General features: G+C 38.8%; 1 protein-coding gene and 1 long non-coding RNA gene across 11 annotated transcripts in view; one reads left to right on the forward strand and one right to left on the reverse strand.

The window, feature by feature from the left end:
* Positions 1-19,590, reverse strand: part of cnc (NFE2 like bZIP transcription factor cap-n-collar) — a 662,445-nt gene that overhangs the window by 393,563 nt on the left and 249,292 nt on the right. For all 10 annotated transcript variants that reach the window (XM_089239517.1, XM_089239519.1, XM_089239518.1 and 7 more), the window contains one exon: positions 5,477-5,585. In XM_089239517.1, coding sequence (XP_089095643.1) covers positions 5,477-5,585 — 109 coding nt within the window. The remainder of the gene's footprint in view (positions 1-5,476; positions 5,586-19,590) is intronic.
* Positions 17,745-18,811, forward strand: LOC149080408 (uncharacterized). Its single transcript, XR_016193570.1, has 2 exons — positions 17,745-17,995; positions 18,527-18,811. It is a non-coding gene; the product is annotated as an uncharacterized LOC149080408 (long non-coding RNA).

Consider the following 19,590-nt stretch of genomic DNA (forward strand, 5'->3'; position numbering starts at 1 on the left):
GAAATCGGTAGTCGTGTTGGACGAAACCAAACAACTGTAATGCGGATATGTGATCGTTGGATGCAGGAGGGTACGACGGACCGACGTGTTCGATCGCATCCACCTCAGTGCACCACTTCACGTGATGACAGGAGTATTGTGCGTATGGCAGTGACGGATCGCTCAGCCACATCACGAACCATAGCACAGCACATTCAGTCTGTACCGCATCATCCAGTGTCTGCGCGTACCATTCGATGCCGTTTACAGCAGAGTGGTCTGTCCGCAAGACGTCCATTGCTTCGTCTACCCTTGACGCAGAACCACAGACGTCTCCGCCACCAATGGTGCGATGAAAGAAGGATGTGGACGGCACAATGGAATGAAATTGTCTTTACTGACGAGTCACGCTTCTGTCTGCAACACCACGATGGTCGGATTCGAGTCTGGAGACAGCGTGGAGAGAGGATGCTGAACAGCTGCGTTATGCACCGCCACACTGGTCCTGCACCGGGTATTATGGTATGAGGCGGTATTGGATATCCCTCTCGCACTCCTCTAGTACGCATTGCCGGTACTTTAAAAAGCCAGCGCTACATCTCCGAGGTGTTGGAGCCAGTTGTACTTCCTTACCTTCAGGGCTTGCCCACAGCCATATTTCAACAGGATAATGCGCGACCACACGTGGCACGCATTGTCCGAAGGTTCTTCGTCAATCGCCAGATTGAATTGCTGCCCTGGCCAGCTCGCTCTCCGGATCTTTCGCCGATAGAAAACATGTGGTCCATGGTTGCTCAACGATTGACCCAGATTACATCCCCAGCTGCTACACCAGATCAACTTTGGCAACGCGTGGAAGTTGCTTGGTCTGCTGTACCCCAAGAACACATCCAAAGTCTCTTTGAATCAATGCCGAGGCGTGTGGCAGCGGTGATCTCCAACAATGGCGGCTACTCTGGCTACTGATTTTGGAAGGAACCACACTTCACAGAAGTCTATAAATTTAATCATTTGATGCTTGGTCAACATGTTATCTACAAAATAAATATTGTTGCGATATCTCTTGTCTTTCTTGGTGTTGCAATTTGGGTGGCCAGCAGTGTATATACACTGCTCAAATAAATTAGGGGAGCACATGGTTTTAACAAAATTACGCAAAGATGTATACCGATAAGTAACATAAAATGAATCATCCATAATTTAAAGCCTAGCAGGAAGTGGAAGAAGAAAACTTCATATGCAAATCAAAGTTCATGACGTCAAAAACCAGAAAAAGGAGATAAGAGCAGAAATCGGGATGTTGCAGAAACGTCTGTTTTACTGCGGTAACTGTGAAATTCGATTGCGCAGTATTTTTTTTTTTGAGACAAGGTGACTTGAGGATGTCTCAACAACGTGATTTACCGGAATCCATGGCATAGCGTGTTATAGGCAGACTGGAATCCGGGCAAACACAACGTAGTGTCGCGGACGCTGTTGGAGTCGCCATAAGTGTTGTTGCAAGGCTGTGGAATCGATTCCAAGAAACAGAAAATGTTACACGTCGACCAGGGCAAGGTCGGCCACGCGCCACTACAGCAACTGATGACCGGTATATACGGTTAACAGCCCGTCGAAACCGAACAGAGAATGCTACGCAGCTGCAAAGACGGTTGCTCTTGGCAACAGGACGAAGGGTGTCCAGCCAAACAGTACGTAATCGGCTTCATGAGGGAGGGCTCTATGCGCATAGGCCAATGGTCTGCATTCCGTTGACCCCACGCCACCGTGCGGCCCGAAGAAGATGGGCTGCTGAACATCGAGATTGGGAGCAACATGATTGGAGCCAAGTGCTGTTTACAGACGAGTCCCGATTCAGTCTGGAGTGTGACACCCGACGTGTTCTGGTATGGAGGGACAGGGGCACTCGAAATAACCCCGCATTCGTTCGTGAAAGATCACAATACAGACGAGCTGGTTGGATGGTATGGGGTGGAATCAGCATAGGCGGACGTACGGACCTGCGTATCATTCGGAATGGCACTTTGACGGCCCGAAGGTATGCAGACGAGATACTGCGACCTCATGTCATCCCTTACGCTGGAGCCATTGGAGATTCCTTTGTTTTCCAGGATGATAATGCCCGACTGCATAGAGTTCCTCTGGTGGAGAACATGCTTGAAGCTGAAACAATACAGCGTATCTCGCCAGCGTGCTCTCCTACCCTGAATCCAATCGAGCATGTCTGGGAAATGCTCGGACGACGCATTGCTGCGCGACCAAGGCCGCCTGTTACTGTCCGAGACTTGCAGATTGCACTTCTTGAGGAGTGGAACAGTATTCCCGATCGATAACCTGATAAGTCTGATCGATAATCTCATCGCATCCATGGCAAACAGGTGTGCAGCAGTCTTAGCTGTTCGAGGAGACCACACGGTCTATTAAAACTCATGCATCATGTCTAAACAGTACTTTTTTTTATCGTTTACATGTAACCAAATTGTTGCTCTAAATCATCTTTTCATGTTTTTTCCATATTTTCAAAGAATTAAAGCTTAATTCCAAATTTTATTACGTTTTTTTTCTGTATTGCGCATTGATACGCGTGTACTATCCATTGTATGCCAATACGTGGCTGTCTCGCACGGTTTTCTTCACTTTTTTTGCTTGTTCCCCTAATTGTTTTGAGCAGTGTATATATATATATATATGATATATATATATATATATATTCATTTAAGAAATGTAAAATCTTCAAACGACAAAATAAACAATTTCAAGTAAATAAAAATCGAATGATTACAAATATAATACAAATAAAATAACAAAGATAATGAGAAAACAATATATAGATGAATAGTAACGATAAAAACATAAATAAAATAAAATATTGACACAAAGATAATAAAAATCAAATAGATAATATAATAACGATGAAACATTAAAAAATAAAATTTTGAATGATTGAAAAATAAACGAAATGAAAATAATATGACACTAAGATAATAAAAAATCAAATAGATAAAATAAAGAAAAATTAAAATTTTTGAATAATTAATAAAAGTAAAATATAGAATAAGTAGGAAAGGCTTGAATTTAAAAAAAAATAATATCAATGGAAATAAAGTGAACTAAAACAAGTGAAATAAATAATTTTTATGTGTTTGAAGTGCATAAAAAATAAAATTGTTAAAATAAAAGCATGAATAAAGTTATATAATGAAAAACTAAAAGTAGGTTTAAATTTTAAAAAATAATATCAATGAAAATAACAAAGATGCAATGATAAACTACAGACCAATATCGGTTCTTTCAGTTTTCTCTAAAATAATCGAAAAATTATAAATCAACTACTATGGTTTTTTGAACCATAACAATTATTTGGTCCCGAATCAGTTCGGTTTTCAAAAAAAAAAAAAAAGGATATAATCAAAATCTGTCACTATTTAAATACCGGCTACAATAACAATAAATACTCTATTATTGTTTATTTAGACCGAAAACAAGCATTTGATAATGTAGATTTGACTGTATTAACAAAAAATTACATAGAGCTGGTATACGAGGACGAATATTGGAATGGTTCAAAACATATTGCTTTATAAACTGACAAAAAAAGATTAGTTGACATAGTAGTCGAAGACTCGTTGATTTTTGACTTTGTGGTAAAGGAAAAATTCTCAATGTTTTGTTGGTTTTTTTTTAATTCAATATAAATAGTGGCATTATATATAGCATGAATATATTTTGTGGTAAATGTGATACGAAAAACATGATTACAATTTGTTTTAGAAAATAAGCACTAATGTGTCCAAAGTCTGCAAAAGTTTAAGTAGACGAGAAAGTTCTCGACAACCATCAAGAACAAATCCGATTGCATAACATATTATGATTGGAAGAAAAATCTTTTGAAAATCAGGTTTTTCTCAGTCACTAGGTGTAAACTTATTTCTGATACGCAACATCACAACACGTGAATTTACAACAAATCACACACAACAGCACTACTCGTAAATATGAATTTTTCATTGCCTCTATTGTTTTCAGTGATATTTAAATGGAATTTTTCCCCATTGCATGAAAATGGTTTTATATGCAATGTCAAGATTTTAATCACACTGATAATATTCACTGAAAATATGAACTGTTTCCTGCATATAACGTGAAATCTTTCAGTATGTTCAATACATTCACATCTTTGATATTTTTCCTTTACCACCACACAATCTAGGCTCATGTAACTCATATATGTTTCTAATATCATTAATTAAAGGGTAATTTCACTGAGCAATAACTACACTAACAAATAATCACTCAAGAAAAAATAATTGTGAAAAACTAACTGTAATGTAACACAAAAGAACATGACAGACTCGCTGAGGCACGTGCACGAAATGCATATGTAAACAAAAAAAAAAAGTGTAACAGTTTTTTCTTCCACTCAATGAAGAAAAAGGAAAAAAAGACTCACAAGAGTGAATTCGAATGTATATGGGGCAGAAAAAGTATGCTAACGCAAAACATATGAAGCCACGTGGCTCAATGTCCCTTTAACCTTATGAAATTTTAATTTCGTGTCACACTTATCCCATCTATCTCGATTTCTACTGCTCGTAGAACAAAAAGTGAGGTATCAAAATGTTCCGGAAGATCTGTAAAATTTTAAAACAATAAAAAAAATTTCGATGTTTTGATCGCTCAAAAGTCCTGTGTCCCTTTAATCGATTACTATTTACCATTACGACTCATGAACGACAATTATCAAATATTCAGCTTCTATGTTCACGCGGGAAAGGATGGGGAGAGAGACCAAGGCGAAGAGGAAAAAACCGTACTGCGCCTGTCCATATACGGCAGGAGCCGTATGATCCCCTAGGAACTGGAAATTTTTCTCGTCTGCTGGTGTCGCCGGAAATCGTCCATTAGCAGCGATCTTCAGCTGAAGTTCTCGTACTTTCTGTGTAATGGGATCAGTCTTTCGAGTACAGATAACTGCAAGCGACTTGGTCATCCTTTCAAGTCACTGCCAGTAGACAACCGACTGGCTCATCACCAGCAAATGATCGCCAGTTGAACTGCAGATCACTTAATCCACGACAAAAAGTGTGGCCTTATTACGTTAGAACTTCAACTACGGCTTAGGCGATCCCGGGTTCGATTCGTTGCACTGTGAATATACCTCCCTAAATGTTTCAAACACTATACTAAAGTCGTTGCAAAACATTTAGTTTCTTGCATTTACTCAATAATACCTTACTTATCAATTTTAAAATTTATGACATAACCTACACAAAGTTCCGTGCTGAAGAAAAATTTTAAACTGTTACAAAATCCGAGCTCATTTCGACGTAATCGAACTGCTTCTTGCGAGCTTGAAAATTCATAAAATTCAAAATTCCTTAACGGGGAAAGACATGAAAAAAAATGCATATTGTTGGGGATTCGCGAATAAAACCAATTCATAAAAACGTCAAAATCGCAAAATCAAGCTGCGACTGTAGCTAAATGTCTACATTACCTGTTTCTGAGTCAATTGTAAAGCACAAACCCTCCGATCCTTTGTAAAAAAAAATATCTTCATCACAACTATTTTTAGAACCAATTTCATTCTCTTCCACGTGAAAGTCCTGAAAATGAAAGAAAATGACTAATTTTTTCTGATACTAATATCCTAAACAATGCATTATCGAAATGTGGTTAACACTGGGAAGAAAATACATACAAACACAAAAGCCACAACAGGCAAGTTGCCCATCGAGACGACTGCAGAAAATGAAGCCCATAAAAAATATGGATGCCAAATATAACTACACTGGTGCAAGAAATTAAGAGAATTTGCAGACTTGGTCGATTATCTCTAGAACTACTGTACCGATTTTAATGAAATTTGATATGTACATACATTGATACAATACAAAACAAATAACCATTCAATAATTGTAACCCACACGCATGATCGTTTGTAACACTCGTTGGAGTCGGAAGGTATGAAACAGCGGTGTTGCAGAATAAACAAAAAAATGGGTTAATAGGGAGTATGGTCCCCTCTTACAGATACGGGTCTCGCAGCGTGATTTCATACTTGAAATAAGGCAGTTTATCATTTCCTGTGGCAATTGGTCCCACTCGTTCAGCAACGCTGTTTTCATTCCCTGGATGGTTCCCGGAGGGGGGTTGCAATTGCCCTCCCCAGAGCGTCCCAGACATGCTCTATAGGGTTAAGGTCTGGAGATCTGGCTGGCCAATCCATCCGGCGCGTATATCCTCATTCTCTAGAAAATCGTCGAGCAGAAGAGCTGTATGTGGCCTCGCGTTATCGTCCATTAAAATGAACTCAGGGCCAACTGCATCCCTGAAAAGGCGAACATAAGGCTCCAAGACCTCATCCCTATACCTCATACCAGTCACAATGCTTCTTTCAAAGACATGGAGAGGTGTGCGGCCATCCAACATGATGCCTGCCCAGATCATTAAACCTCCTCCGCCATAATGGTCGATTTCGCGGACATTGGAGGGTAGGTAGCGGGTCCCTGGTTCTCTCCATATGAACGTATGGCGAGAATCGGTGCTTAGGCTGAACCGGGACTCATCAGTGAAGAGAACGGTCGCCCATTGATCCATACTCCAATCTCTGTGCTCTCTGCACCATGATAAACGGATTCTCCTGTCCGTAGAAGTGAGCGGGACGCAAACAACAGGTGTTCTTGCAAACAACCCTCTCTCATGAAGCCTTTTGGAAACAGTCACCCTTGATACACGGGTTCCTGTGGCTGCATACAAGTCACGAGAGAGCTGAGAAGCTGTAGCACTCCTGTTACGCCTCGCTATAATCGACAAATGGCGATCTTCTCTGGCCGTCGTGGCTCTTGGACGACCTTGCCCAGGCTTTCTCTCGATGGATCCGGTATCCTGGAACTGTTTCCATAAGTTACACACGACACTGGGCGTTAAATTGAATTCTCTACAAATCTGGACTTGAGATTGGCCTGCTTCTAGCCTCCCCACAATTCGCCACCTCATTCCATCATCTAAACGTTGGTGGTTACTCATTTTTGCTGTTACAATTTGAAATTAACCGATTGCTGCAAAATAACCCCAAGAAATTCGCCGAGGTGTGCTAGCGAACGAAATGCGTCTTAACTTACGCGCGCTTATAAAGCCTGTTTCTCTACTGGCTCCGCCTACACACACGTGTATGCTTACGTATTTAACGTATAAGATTTGCATTTTTGTCTAGAAGCAGTGGTTTTACATTTAGTTCAGTTCTTTTCATGAAATTCGATAAAATATGCAAATTCTCTTAATTTATTTCACAAGTGTAAAATATCGCAACCCGATGATATAGAGGCATACACCTTGAAATAATCAGTAATTATTTTTATCATTGATTATTCACTTGGTTAATTCGAATTTTTACGATCTCAACCTTGTGCTTTTTATCTAATTTAATGTCAAAATTTCTTGCCTAATTCGAATTTTTAAAGTGAAAATTCTTTAGCGACGTAATAGTAAAAGTTTGTGTGTGTGAGAGAGAGAGAGCGAGAAAACCACATCACAGAAAGCTTTTTTCCCCTCTATACTGGTGGTTTCATAGAATGATTGATTGAGTGAAGTTCCGAGAACCAGATGGGTTGTGTTGGGGGACAGGGGTGGCTTAAGCAAGGGTGCAAGGGGTGCGGTGCACCCGCGCGGCAGGTTGTGAGGTGCGGCAGCTTAGGCTTTATCTAAATATCAAAATTTTATAAAAACTCTAATACTAGAAATTCATATGACCAGAGGCAAATTTATGATTTAGCTGACTGTGTGCTACAAAACTTTTGCCGCTCTTCTCTCATCTTAGTCTCTGATTTGCTTGATCTTAAATTAATTCCATAAATTTAGCCTGTACACGTGCCTCTGTTCTTAGTTACTTTTTTCATCACTATTTCCTTCTTGACTGCTCCCTTGATTTCTAGGTATCCTTTCGGTAAGTCACATGTTTGCAAAGTCTAGGTCACTGCGGTGAAATAATTTTACGAATACTTAAGATTGTATAAGGAAAAAAACCTTGATTGTTCAGATTACATTACATTAAATTGGTGATGTTATTTCGATGAGGCAAGCTGTAAATGGGGAAGAGGGGAGATGACGAATAAAAAAAAAAAAAAACAATGCAACAAAGTGAGTGGCCAGATCGATTGTATTAAATATTATATACTGCATATATAATATTTAATAAAAATTTTGTGGAGAGCGATGAAGGAGGAAAGACTTGCAAGGGAGACTTGGATGTTGGATCAACTAATTTGATATGACTAAACTCATGATTCATGAATGCGATTTTTTTTGTATATTTGTACACAAAAATGCAAACGTAATTTTAAAAAATCATGTTAATGCTCTGCTCACGCGGATATTACTGTACCATTAAAATGAGGGATGTGCACATAAAAAAAAATAAAACTGTAGCGCTCGCTACAAGTTAAAAAAAAATTCCTTGCGAACTGTGGCGGCAGGATTCTCGGATGTGGAAAAGTACATATATACTGTATATCAGTCGGTTGATATACGTTGCTGCACGATAGACGATGATGAAGCGGAGGTGAAAGTCCTTTGCAGGTATTGATGATGACGTAACTCGGGTGCTGAAGATACGTAGACCTTCCACATAATTGTGAGATGAGCAGTTGCTAGTAATGTAACTGGGATCGTGATTTGGAAAAGATGTTTCACACACTTGTTGGATATACATGTGATAAAAGAAGTTTTCTGCATCATACATAAAAGTACACTCGTGTGCAAAATTAAGAGAATTTGCACGTTTGTGTCTATTTTCACAAAAAGTAATGCCACCGAAGAAGTATGCAAATATTCAGTGTCGAATACGTAAGCGTACGATGATAAAGACACGAGGCGTTTTTCACGATTCGTGTGCTCGTACTCCTCGGCGACATTCACTGTGTTTCTCGCAAGAGTTTGGTAAATTTTATAAGCTGTCAGGTAAAATGAGTAGCCACAAACGTATAGATAACGGAATGAGATGGAGAATCGTCAGTAGATTGGAGGCAGGGCAATCGCAAGTGCAGTTGGCTACAGAGCTCGATGCAATTTGTGTAAACAGTTTCAGGACACTGGATCCATATCGAGAAGACCTGGCCAAGGTTGTCGAAGAGCCACGACGAACAATGAGGATCGTTATTTGGCACTTTCAGCGCGGCGCCACATGACTGCTATAGCATCACAGCTCTCACGTGAGCTGCATGCTGCCACTGGAACTGATTCACAGTTTACTGTTTCCCGAAAGCTCCTTGAGAGAGGGCTTTATGCCAGAAGACCCGCTGTTTGCTTTCCACTAACTGCAGCACACAAGAGAGCGCGTTCAGCATGGTTCAGACAACATCAGCCTTGGACCAGACTTCAGTGGAGCACCGTGCTCTTCACAGATGAGTCGAGATTCAGCCTGGACACTGATTCTCGACGTACACTCATCTGGAGAGAGCTGGTACCCGATACTATCCCTCCCACATCAGGGAAATGGACCACTATGGTGTTGGAGGTGTCATGGTCTGGGCAGGCATCATGTTGGACGGCCGCACACCCCTCCATGTGTTTGGCAGAGGGTCCGTGACTGCTAGCAAGAGACTGTCTGACTGTGAGAGGGAACCATACCCCATATTAGACTCATTTTCGATTCGATCTCGCAACGTTCATTTTGGACTGACGATCATGCGTGCGTACTAGACTTTTCTATGGTACATCTTTCTCTGTTATAACTGTGTATTCGTACAAAATTTCATTAAAATCTGTCCACTAGTTTGTCAGAAATTCGACATAATGTGCTAATTCTCTTAATTTTGCACATGAGTGTAATAAAAAATGTTTGTTTTGGAAACCCGAGAACGGGTCTTTATACGTTGAGATCACATCGTGACATCTGCTTTTCTTCGGAGCCGAAAAAGGCTCGACATTTCGCACATCGGATATTTTAGACGTGTTTTTTCTCGCTACGTCTTCTACGTGACCACCTTCAGTGTATTGTGACGGTGTCGACTGGGGAAGGGGCACAAAAAGGAAAACAATTACATCTCCGATTAAGGACTATTTTTGCGTTGTGTTTTGTGACGTCCGTCAACAAAGAAATTGACCATTGAAAATTAATAGAATTCACACAAAGGGGTTAGTAATAACAAATTAATTTATTCAATTAACAATTAAAATAAGAGCTATTCAAAGAGGAGATCCTTATCCAACATGATATAACGCCATCGCAAATACATGAACTGGACAGGCCGAATTTTAAGTGATTAATTATCGGCATAGAAATAAAACTTAGATTATTTACTGAGAGAGATAATTCCGAGACTATATTTATACGGCACTCACCACCAAATCTTTCGGACCCATCTCAATATTGATCGTCCATATTCATCACCAGAGATTCCCTCTTTCGTTCTCCTCTCATCTCGACTCTTATCACCTCCTTCACGACTCCGGGGAAAAAGACCCCGTTTTTAGCAGCGTCTCACCTTATATAGGCCCCGATGGTACCAGCGGTTATTTACAGTGTTATTCGCTGCCTTCCCAAATATTATTGTCACAAGTATAGGTGGGGAGGGGGGAATAGTAGGCGTCCAGCGAAGCAAAGATTAGTTAGATTACTGAAGGTGTTGGAAAAAGACAAGAGTTCAGCCGACATCCCCTAGAACAGGGAATCTTGACCTTTTCAGCCGCTACCCAAAATCAGCGACATCAGTTTCGCGACCCATGTGACTTTGTTTTTCAAAATTAGTGAAAAAAGTGGCACAATAACTGCATTTATAACAGGACTGTACGTGGATTTGTACGACTCATCACGAAAGCCCATGGGAATCACATTTGGGTCGTCATCCATAATCTCAAGAGCCCCTTGCTATTAGTGGATTTGTACGACACATCTTGCAAGACCATGCAAAACAACCTTCGGACGTCACTCATAGCTCAAGAATCACTGTCTGTAAGTGAGCCGCTATGGTGGTCGAGTGGTCATAGTGACGGACTCGCATCGCGAGGACCCGGGTTCGAACCCCACCGTCGCCATAGTGGTGGTTGGATGAAGTTGGTTTTCTGTGGTTCCCAACTTCAAGGCGCGAATGCGAGCCGGTCTCAACGATGATCTCCACGATCTCAAAGTCTCGCCACAGACAGCAACAGACCTACAAACAGCACAAATTCAATCATAACGCATCACTCACTTCACTTCTGAAATATAGATGGCAGCACTGAAAAATTAAACACAACACTACATATGCGCATGCGTGAACATGCTTGATATCTTTTAACAGCCAAATAGTAGTGGCTACATTTTAATGAAAAAACTGCGGCTTAGGCACCTTTCACATTAGCATTATAAACATGAGGGCGAATGATTTTTCTTCTTTACCCCTGATTCAGTGCTCATAGGCAGCCCATTCTTTGGTGGTTTAATCTACACTCATGTCCATAAATTAAGGATAATTCAGAATCGCACGGAAACCGAAATCTAAAGTAAAAATTTCACCTGTAGAATTATCACACACATCTGCAAGAATGATATGCAAATTTCAGGAAGCCACCAGATGATGCCGATAGTACGTCACAATGACGAGAGTGTAAGAGTGGGGTATATAAGGAATGGTGGCAAAGAAGTGAAATTGTTCACAACAGTTCTGTAAGGCGCTCAGTGCCATAAGCGAATAGTTATGACACAGAGGACGCATGTGGATGATTTTTTACATGGTAGAATTATCGGCCGCCTGGAATGTGGGCGTACTCAGATGGAAGTATCCGAGGAACTTGGAATTGCCCAAAGTGTCATCTCTAGGGTTTGGCAACGATTCCAAGATAACGGAAATGTCAGTAGACATTACAGTACAGGTCGCCCCCGAGTTACAACGCCGAATGAAGACCGGTATTTGGCAGTAACTGCCAATAGAAGCAGACGGAGCACAGCATCCGACCTGTCTCGTCAGCTATCTGCAGCCACGGGTACCACAGTTTCAAGGCAAACCGTCTACAGACGTTTGGGAGATATTGGTCTATATGCTCGCAGGCCTGCCAAATTTGTTCCGCTCACGGCAACTCACTGTCGGCAGCGATTAGCCTGGAGTAGAGAACATGCAATGTGGACATCGTCACAGTGGGCTTGTGTGATGTTTTAGCTTGCAGTCTGATTCACGTCGGACTTTCATATGGAGAACGCCAGGTACCCGTTACCACCAAGACAACATCATTGAACGACACCGTTACGGTGGTGCAGCATTGCTCGTTTGGGGTGGAATTATACCGGGTTCCAAAACAGATCTGCATGTTCAAACCGGAACCATGAAAATCCAAATTTATCGGGACATCATTCTGGAACAAGATGTACGTTTGTTTAGGGATGTCATGGGCGCAGAATTTGTGTTTATGGATGACAACGCCCGTCCTGACATAGCAAACATCGTAAACGAATGCCTTGAATCTGAGGATATAAGGCCCCTTTCACACGGAGCGGATGCAGATGCGGGTCTGCATACCCTTTCAGACGAGCACTAAAGATGCGGGCGAAACACCCGCATCTTTAGTTTTAAATTCGTGCAAAAACTATTTTTCGATAAAAACTATTTTTTCCGCAATTTTTGTAATCATTTTTCTCCTTCACCCCTGATTCAGTGCCATAGGCAGCCTAAAGGCATTCTTTTGTGGTTTAATCTAGAGCCCCATAGAAAATGGGTATAAAGATGCCTTCATTCCGATCCTCACAAGTAGTTGATAGGAGAAAATATCTTGAAATATTTTGAAAAAAAATCTGTGTTTTCGGAAAAATATGAAAGAAAAATTCCAAAAACACATCCAATGTTCGAAAAATCCAATCCAAAAACATCCGAAACATTCGATGTTCCAAAAAAAAAATTCAGGATATATCAAAGAATTTGTAAGTAGAAAAAAAGGGTAGGGGTGGAGAGTTCCAAAATGTCTGTGCTTAGAAATATTCACATCACAATTCTGTATTAGGCCAGGACTACACTATAAAAGTTTGATAACAGTTCGTTTATAAAACTTGAAAAATGCAACCAATAGGCGGATCAGTTAAGTTCGCTCGAATGTAACAGATGTGCTTATTCATACATTTACATTTTTCAAATTTTATAAAATAATTTTTAATCAAAGTTTTATAGGATAATACCAGCCTTAGGTCTTGATTACACTATAAAAGTTTTGTAAAAGCTGTTTAATAAAACGTGAAAAATTCAACCCATAAGATCACCGGTTGCATTTGCTTGAATGCAACCGATGCACCTATTGGTCGAGTTTTTCAACTTTTATAAAATATCTTTTATAAAACTTTGTAGTATAATCCCGGCCTTAAGCCCGGATTACATTATGAAAATTTTTCAATAATTCTTTTAAAAATGCAACCAATAAGCTAATGGGTTGCATTTGCTCGAATGCAATCGATAAATTTATTGGTTGCTTTTTCAAGTTTTATAAAATAACTTTCATAAACCTTTTATAGTGAAATCCCATCCTTAGATTAGTCACTTCTGAAATATAAAATTTCATTTTTTCCAGTTTATAGACTGAATATCGTGTAAAATATACTTCTAGGTATCGGGGGAACCACCAAAAATATTCAAGTGCTTTGGGCCTTCAAACATCTTAATCCGGCCCTGAGTGAACAACAACTGAGTGATAAAATTGTTTAATAAAAGTATTTTTTTTAAAGTTTAAAAAAATTAAAAGATTAAAAATTTTAAAAAATAATAAATATATAAAATAATTTTAAATATTTATATTTTTTAAATAATTTAAAAAATTCAAAAATAAAAAAATTAATAACTTTTAAATTTAATTAAAAAAATTTAAAGTATGTAGTCAATTAAATATTCGTAATGAACAGAACGACTTATAATTTTGGTCCCGTCAGTGGCCGTTGTTGTCAGGTTTTATTGTATAAAATTGTAAAGTATGGACAAAAGGCAGTTAAAGTTGCTATATCTCAATCTCAGTAGGAAACAATGGGATAGACGTATGTGGATACATCATATTTGATGAACAGGGACCCTCATATGGTGTTTTTAAGTGTATTTATGGCAAATAACTAAAAAAATTCGGTGCAAAATAAGCTTCAAAAAGTAGCCAAAGATGCGGACGAATTCGCTCCGCATCCGCATCGTGTGAATAGCAACGAATAAACCTATTGTCAAAACTTGTACGTGCGGATGAGGAGCCCGCACTTGGGTTTTGGCACATGCGGACGACGTCCGGACCCGCATGAACATCGGTGCGGAGATATTTCGGCTCGTCTGAAAGGCTCAGTATATTCCAATTGTTAAAACTTCTTCCGGACCCGCATCCGCTCCGTGTGAAAGGCCTCTTACTTATAGCTCAGTGGCCGTGTGATGGCATGTAAAGACGTCATATTTGTTTTACTCGTTCTTTTTGGGGCTTCGTTCGTATTTTGATCAATTTTTTTTTTCGTGTTTTCAATTAATTTGTTTTTTGCTCGTGTGTTCATGATGGAAGAGCAACTGATCAAATACGTTCGGTCAAATTCTCTGCTGTATGACCCTACCTACCGAGAATGGCTTGGGACGCGATCGGAGAAAAATATGAAGTTTCAGGTCAGTAAACAAATTATTTATTTAGTTTTTGGAATTGTAAAATTAAACAATGTATCTGAATATGAGATAAATAAAAACATATATGTTACGATAAATTTTATTTATGCCGTTATTATACATAATAAATGGTTATTATGGACTTAACTAATCGTCTTTGTGAGTGTGACAAATTGCCCTAAATTTATCACTTTTACCGGTGATTATGCATAGTTACCCAAGCATCATTAGAAAATTTAATAACTAATAAAAATTGTAGCTTTTACTGGAGATTATGCCTAATAACCATGCGTCGCGTCGTTGGTAAACATGATAAAACGTACTATAAGATATGCATAATAATTCACCGTGTATTGTATCATTATAGCGGAGTACGATAATAAAATTCATTATCATTATATCGGGGCACGATCGTAAAATTTGTTACCATTAAATCGGGGTACGATCGTCAAATTTGTTATTATATCGGGGTTCGACTATATTCATCAGACATACTTGACTCATTTGGAATTTTTTTCATATTTATAAAATTCCCCAACTACACTAGGGTATTATGCATAATCAGTGCCGGCTTAACGCATGGGCTCACCCGGGCAAGGCCCGGGGGCCTCAAGAGGAGAGGGGCCTCACAAAAATGAGATCCGGTTGAAATTTTATAGAATTTACGAAGTAGGGTCTCCAAAAAACCACTCGGCGGCGGCCCATGATGCTCTTAAGACGGCCCTGTGCATAATCACAGAAAAAGGTGATATATTCCAAGTATTTATCAAATTGCCAGCGGCACTTGGTCATTATGCATAATCTCCTGTAAAAGTGATAATTGTATTTTAGTATTTATATCAAATTCACCAACGACGCTTGGGTGCTATTCTTATTCGCCCGTAAAAGGGACAAATCTATCAACCTCACCAAGATAGTTGGTAAGTATGCATAATAACAGGTTTATCCAATTACCCTAATATATATAGCTTGCTAAACTAAATTGAGTATATTGAGAAACAGTCGACGCTCATTATAACGCCTGCTACGGTAGTTCCCAATTATCTTACTATTTCTGCAATATTATTTTTTATCTAATATAATTGTTTTTTAACCTTTCATCATTGCATGAATAACACATTTACTTATTTTTTTATATGCAAATTATCAAAAACAATACATTTTCGATAGAAGCGCCGACATGTAGAAAACATTGAGGGGGATGAAAATCATTTTTCTTTCCGTATAAATCAACCCCATACGCGAAAGAGGCGAAATGGCGCATTGCATTGTACATTAATTAATTATTGGGGGGAGGGGGGAAGGCGCTCAGCCTCCTCATAAAATTTATTTAAGGGGGTCTCATATAGCTAGGGTCAGCTTCCAGCGTCTATGATTTTGAATTTTATTGGGGCTTGCATCTCGAAATTGACCGTTAACACAAGAGGTCGAAGATATCAAAAACGTTGGGAAACGCTGCAATATAACGACCAATGCATATCATTAAACTAACCGAAACAACGGCGGAAATCAGCTTCACCCCCCCCCCCCCCAAAGAAATGGACAAAATTCGTCTTTGAGTGTGTGTGTGTGTTTAACCTTTCTCTCTGTTTCCCCCTTTTTAGTGTACAAAATGGCGGCCAAGTACGATTCTCGGCCGAAGAGCACAGATTGAAGAATGCAGACGACAGAACAGCTGAGCGGGCCACGCTTGGAAAGCACAAACGCCTAGCGCAATGAAGTTGCACGTTTCCGACGATGCGAAATGGTCCCATTTGGTTCACGCTGCACAAAAAAACCTGATCATAGGAAAACCCGCTTTTACCGATTTTTGGCCGCTCTTCCAAATCGTGACCAAATTGCACAATTATTTTTTATGTGTGATAACTGGTCATTTATATAAAATGCTTGATAATTTTCAAAAAATTGGACATTAATTTAGATTGATCGAAAATCGGGAAAAATTTTCGTGTTTGAAAAAAAAATGTCACAAAAAACTAAATTTCTTATTTCCTTTTAAACAAATTTTAATAAATACTGTGGCACACTCTCTCATTAGACCTTTGAAATTCCAAAAATAATCACATTTCATACAAAAATTTGCATTGGAATTAAGTTAAAACAAAATTGCAACACAGCATTGCAACGTCACTAAAAAATGGTTGAAGATAAAGGTCTGGATATAAACTGAAGAGCCAAAAAAACTGGTGGAACCATGCGTATGCAAATAAAGAGATATGGAACCAATCAAAGTACGGCGCTGCGGTCGGCAACGCCTATATAACACAACAAGTGTCTGGCATAGTTGTTAGATCGGTTACTGCTGCTACAATGGCAGCTTATCGAGATTTAAGTGAGTTTGAACGTGGTGTTATAGTCGGCTCACGAGAGATGGGGCATAGCATCTCCGAGGTAGCGATGAAATTTGGATTTTCACGTACGACCATTTCACGAGTGTATCGTGAATATCGGGAATCCGGTAAAAAATTAAATTTACGACATCGCTGCGGCCGGAAAAAGATCATACAAGAACGGGACCAACGACGACTGATGAGAATCATCAAACGTGACAGACGTGCAACCCTTCCGCAAATTGCTGAATCCTTGATAGATGAGGGAAATATTCTGAAAAATTTGTATGTTAGGTGTTCTGCATATGAGATAATTTATAATTTAGGTGGTAAAAAAATAAAGGAGGAAAAGTGTGTATTTTTAATGTATAATTTATGCTTGATTTTTTTTTTTTTAGATCATCAATCTATTTTAGGGCTTCTTATCGCATCGGCTTCAGAAAGGTAGCGAAATCGGACAAATTTTGCCGAGCCGGCGATGTTGGCGGTTTATCCCTAATTTTTCCACCAAGCTGCTAAGTGGCGATTTTCTCTTTGATGGACATTATAAAGACATGCAGAGAAACTTTTGATGAAATTTAAACAATGAAAGACGTGAGTCGTCTACCAGTCGCCAGAACAAGTTAAAAAACACCCGTCCTCTTTGAACCACTGACAAGTGATGGCTTGCTACACGTAAAAAAAAAAAAAACGCCGACATAACACTACAATAATATATAGCTTCAGTAGAACTATTGTCATTATTATTACCGGGCTCGGCCAACACCTTCTAGAGCAAGAAGCCTTCGCTCGCGATTTTTCGATGCTGTGACGTCATCACACTCCAGCTTAAAACTCCGGCTTGTTTTTTCCCCGTCGATAGCTTTTCTTCCCTCTTCGCCATATTGACAAGTGACAACAGTAAGCATTCACGTGCACGCAGTTTTTTAGTGATAAATTTCTATTTTAAACATTTATTTTATTAATTTATGGACAAGGTAATAAACAATACTGTTGCACAAGCCCTTTAAAAAGAATAAGTTGGAGAAAACAACAGCTAATCCGGCCACCAGCGAGCTTCGTGGAAGGAAGTATAGGCCTATCTGTACAGCTGCATATAAAATCACACAGGTTAGTTCATTTTTTACTATTACATAAAATGCGTTGATGAATATTCTTAAATATTATTGTTGCAAACATAGTTAATTTCATAATCCCAATTTTCATAAACTCAGTGCTTTACATAGGGATAGGGCTTTATTAAGTTAATTGATAATTGGCACTGAATCTTTTTTTTTTTTTTGTTATCCTTAAACGTAAGAAGTTTTTGAAGAATAAACAGTTGGTGGGAATTTAGAATAATTACAGAAAATATATTTCATTTGCCGCCACCTCACATCCAGGAGCCGGGGTTCTATAAAATTTTTAGTGGATCCCACTCTAATATTTCTCATTGGAGCCTTTGTGATGGAACTTCAAATAATTGCGTGATAGGAAATATTTTATTTCATGCCCCCTCCTGAAACTGGGTCCCTTGGTAAGATCTGCTAGGGTCAAAGCAATGAAAATTCTAAATTTTTTTTAATGTTATAATTTTAGCTAAATTTCACAAATTTTGAAAAAATTCAAATGTCCAATGATGCTTTTATTTCATGTCAATAGGTGTGTATGACTTGGACAGTATCATGGGATGAGACCAGAATCATGTGAATTTGCTGAGCGCCCAAGAAGAGTGAGGACTGGATAGAACCACCAGACCAGAATCAAAGTTTTCCCACTGGCCAGCTCCATAAGGGCTGACTGTGGGACTACAGACGGGCCCAGATAGGCCTATGAAGAAGGGGAGATACGTGTTTTGTGCAAGTGTATGGATGTGTGTGAAAGAGAAAAGTTGATAATTTCGGGATAAATGGGCCTGTTCGGTCATTGCTAATGAAAATTTTAGCCTTGGAAAAAAAAACATGCCACCACAACATTTGAGCCTTTTCCTAAGGAGAGAAACAGTTCAAGAAAAATGATGATACAGTGGTCATTTACATGCGAGTTCAAAGCAAGCTCTGTATAACTCATTTTCTAGGTAAAGATATCATTTTTTGCAAAAACCTTAATTTGCAGTGAAACCAAGCAGGCACCACCATTACCAGTCAAATCACAAAAAGTTTGTAAAGATGTTATACAATAGTCACTCAAATATCAGTCAAACCAACCCTATTCGCCAGGGTGATTTTTTTTTTTTTTTTTTTTTTTTTTAATTTTTGATATAAATATGATTAGTGCACACATCTATATTGGGATTACAATGTAATTTAGAAATAAAATAACTTCAAAGGTAAGTGTAAAATATGTGTCTCAAGTTTTATATCAAGAAATATTCAAGTAATGATGCACAGTTTTTAAAATTTCATGAATTTTCTCTTAAAATTAAATGAGTGTTGAAATATTTATAGAATAACTAAGAAGACAAAATGTTTCATTATAAATGTGTGAATTTATGTAATGAAGCCCCTCTGAAACACTATTCCAACCATATTACCTGTTATAATGCCAAAATTCTGTGGGACGGGTGGTGGAATTATATCTGGGCTAGACTATTAGGTTAAAAAAATGTCAATTTATTTTTCCATATAAATTAAGATTCCTCAATACACAAAACAACTTAAAATATTTGAGTGATGATTATATTGATACCAACGTGGGAGTAGTGTATAATCATAGAATATTAACTA

The sequence above is a fragment of the Pholcus phalangioides genome, unplaced genomic scaffold (genome assembly GCF_987345545.1).
Source record: "Pholcus phalangioides strain wild (caught in Gottingen) unplaced genomic scaffold, Ppha-v1.0 ptg000011l_1, whole genome shotgun sequence".
Taxonomy (NCBI): Eukaryota; Metazoa; Arthropoda; class Arachnida; order Araneae; family Pholcidae; genus Pholcus; species Pholcus phalangioides.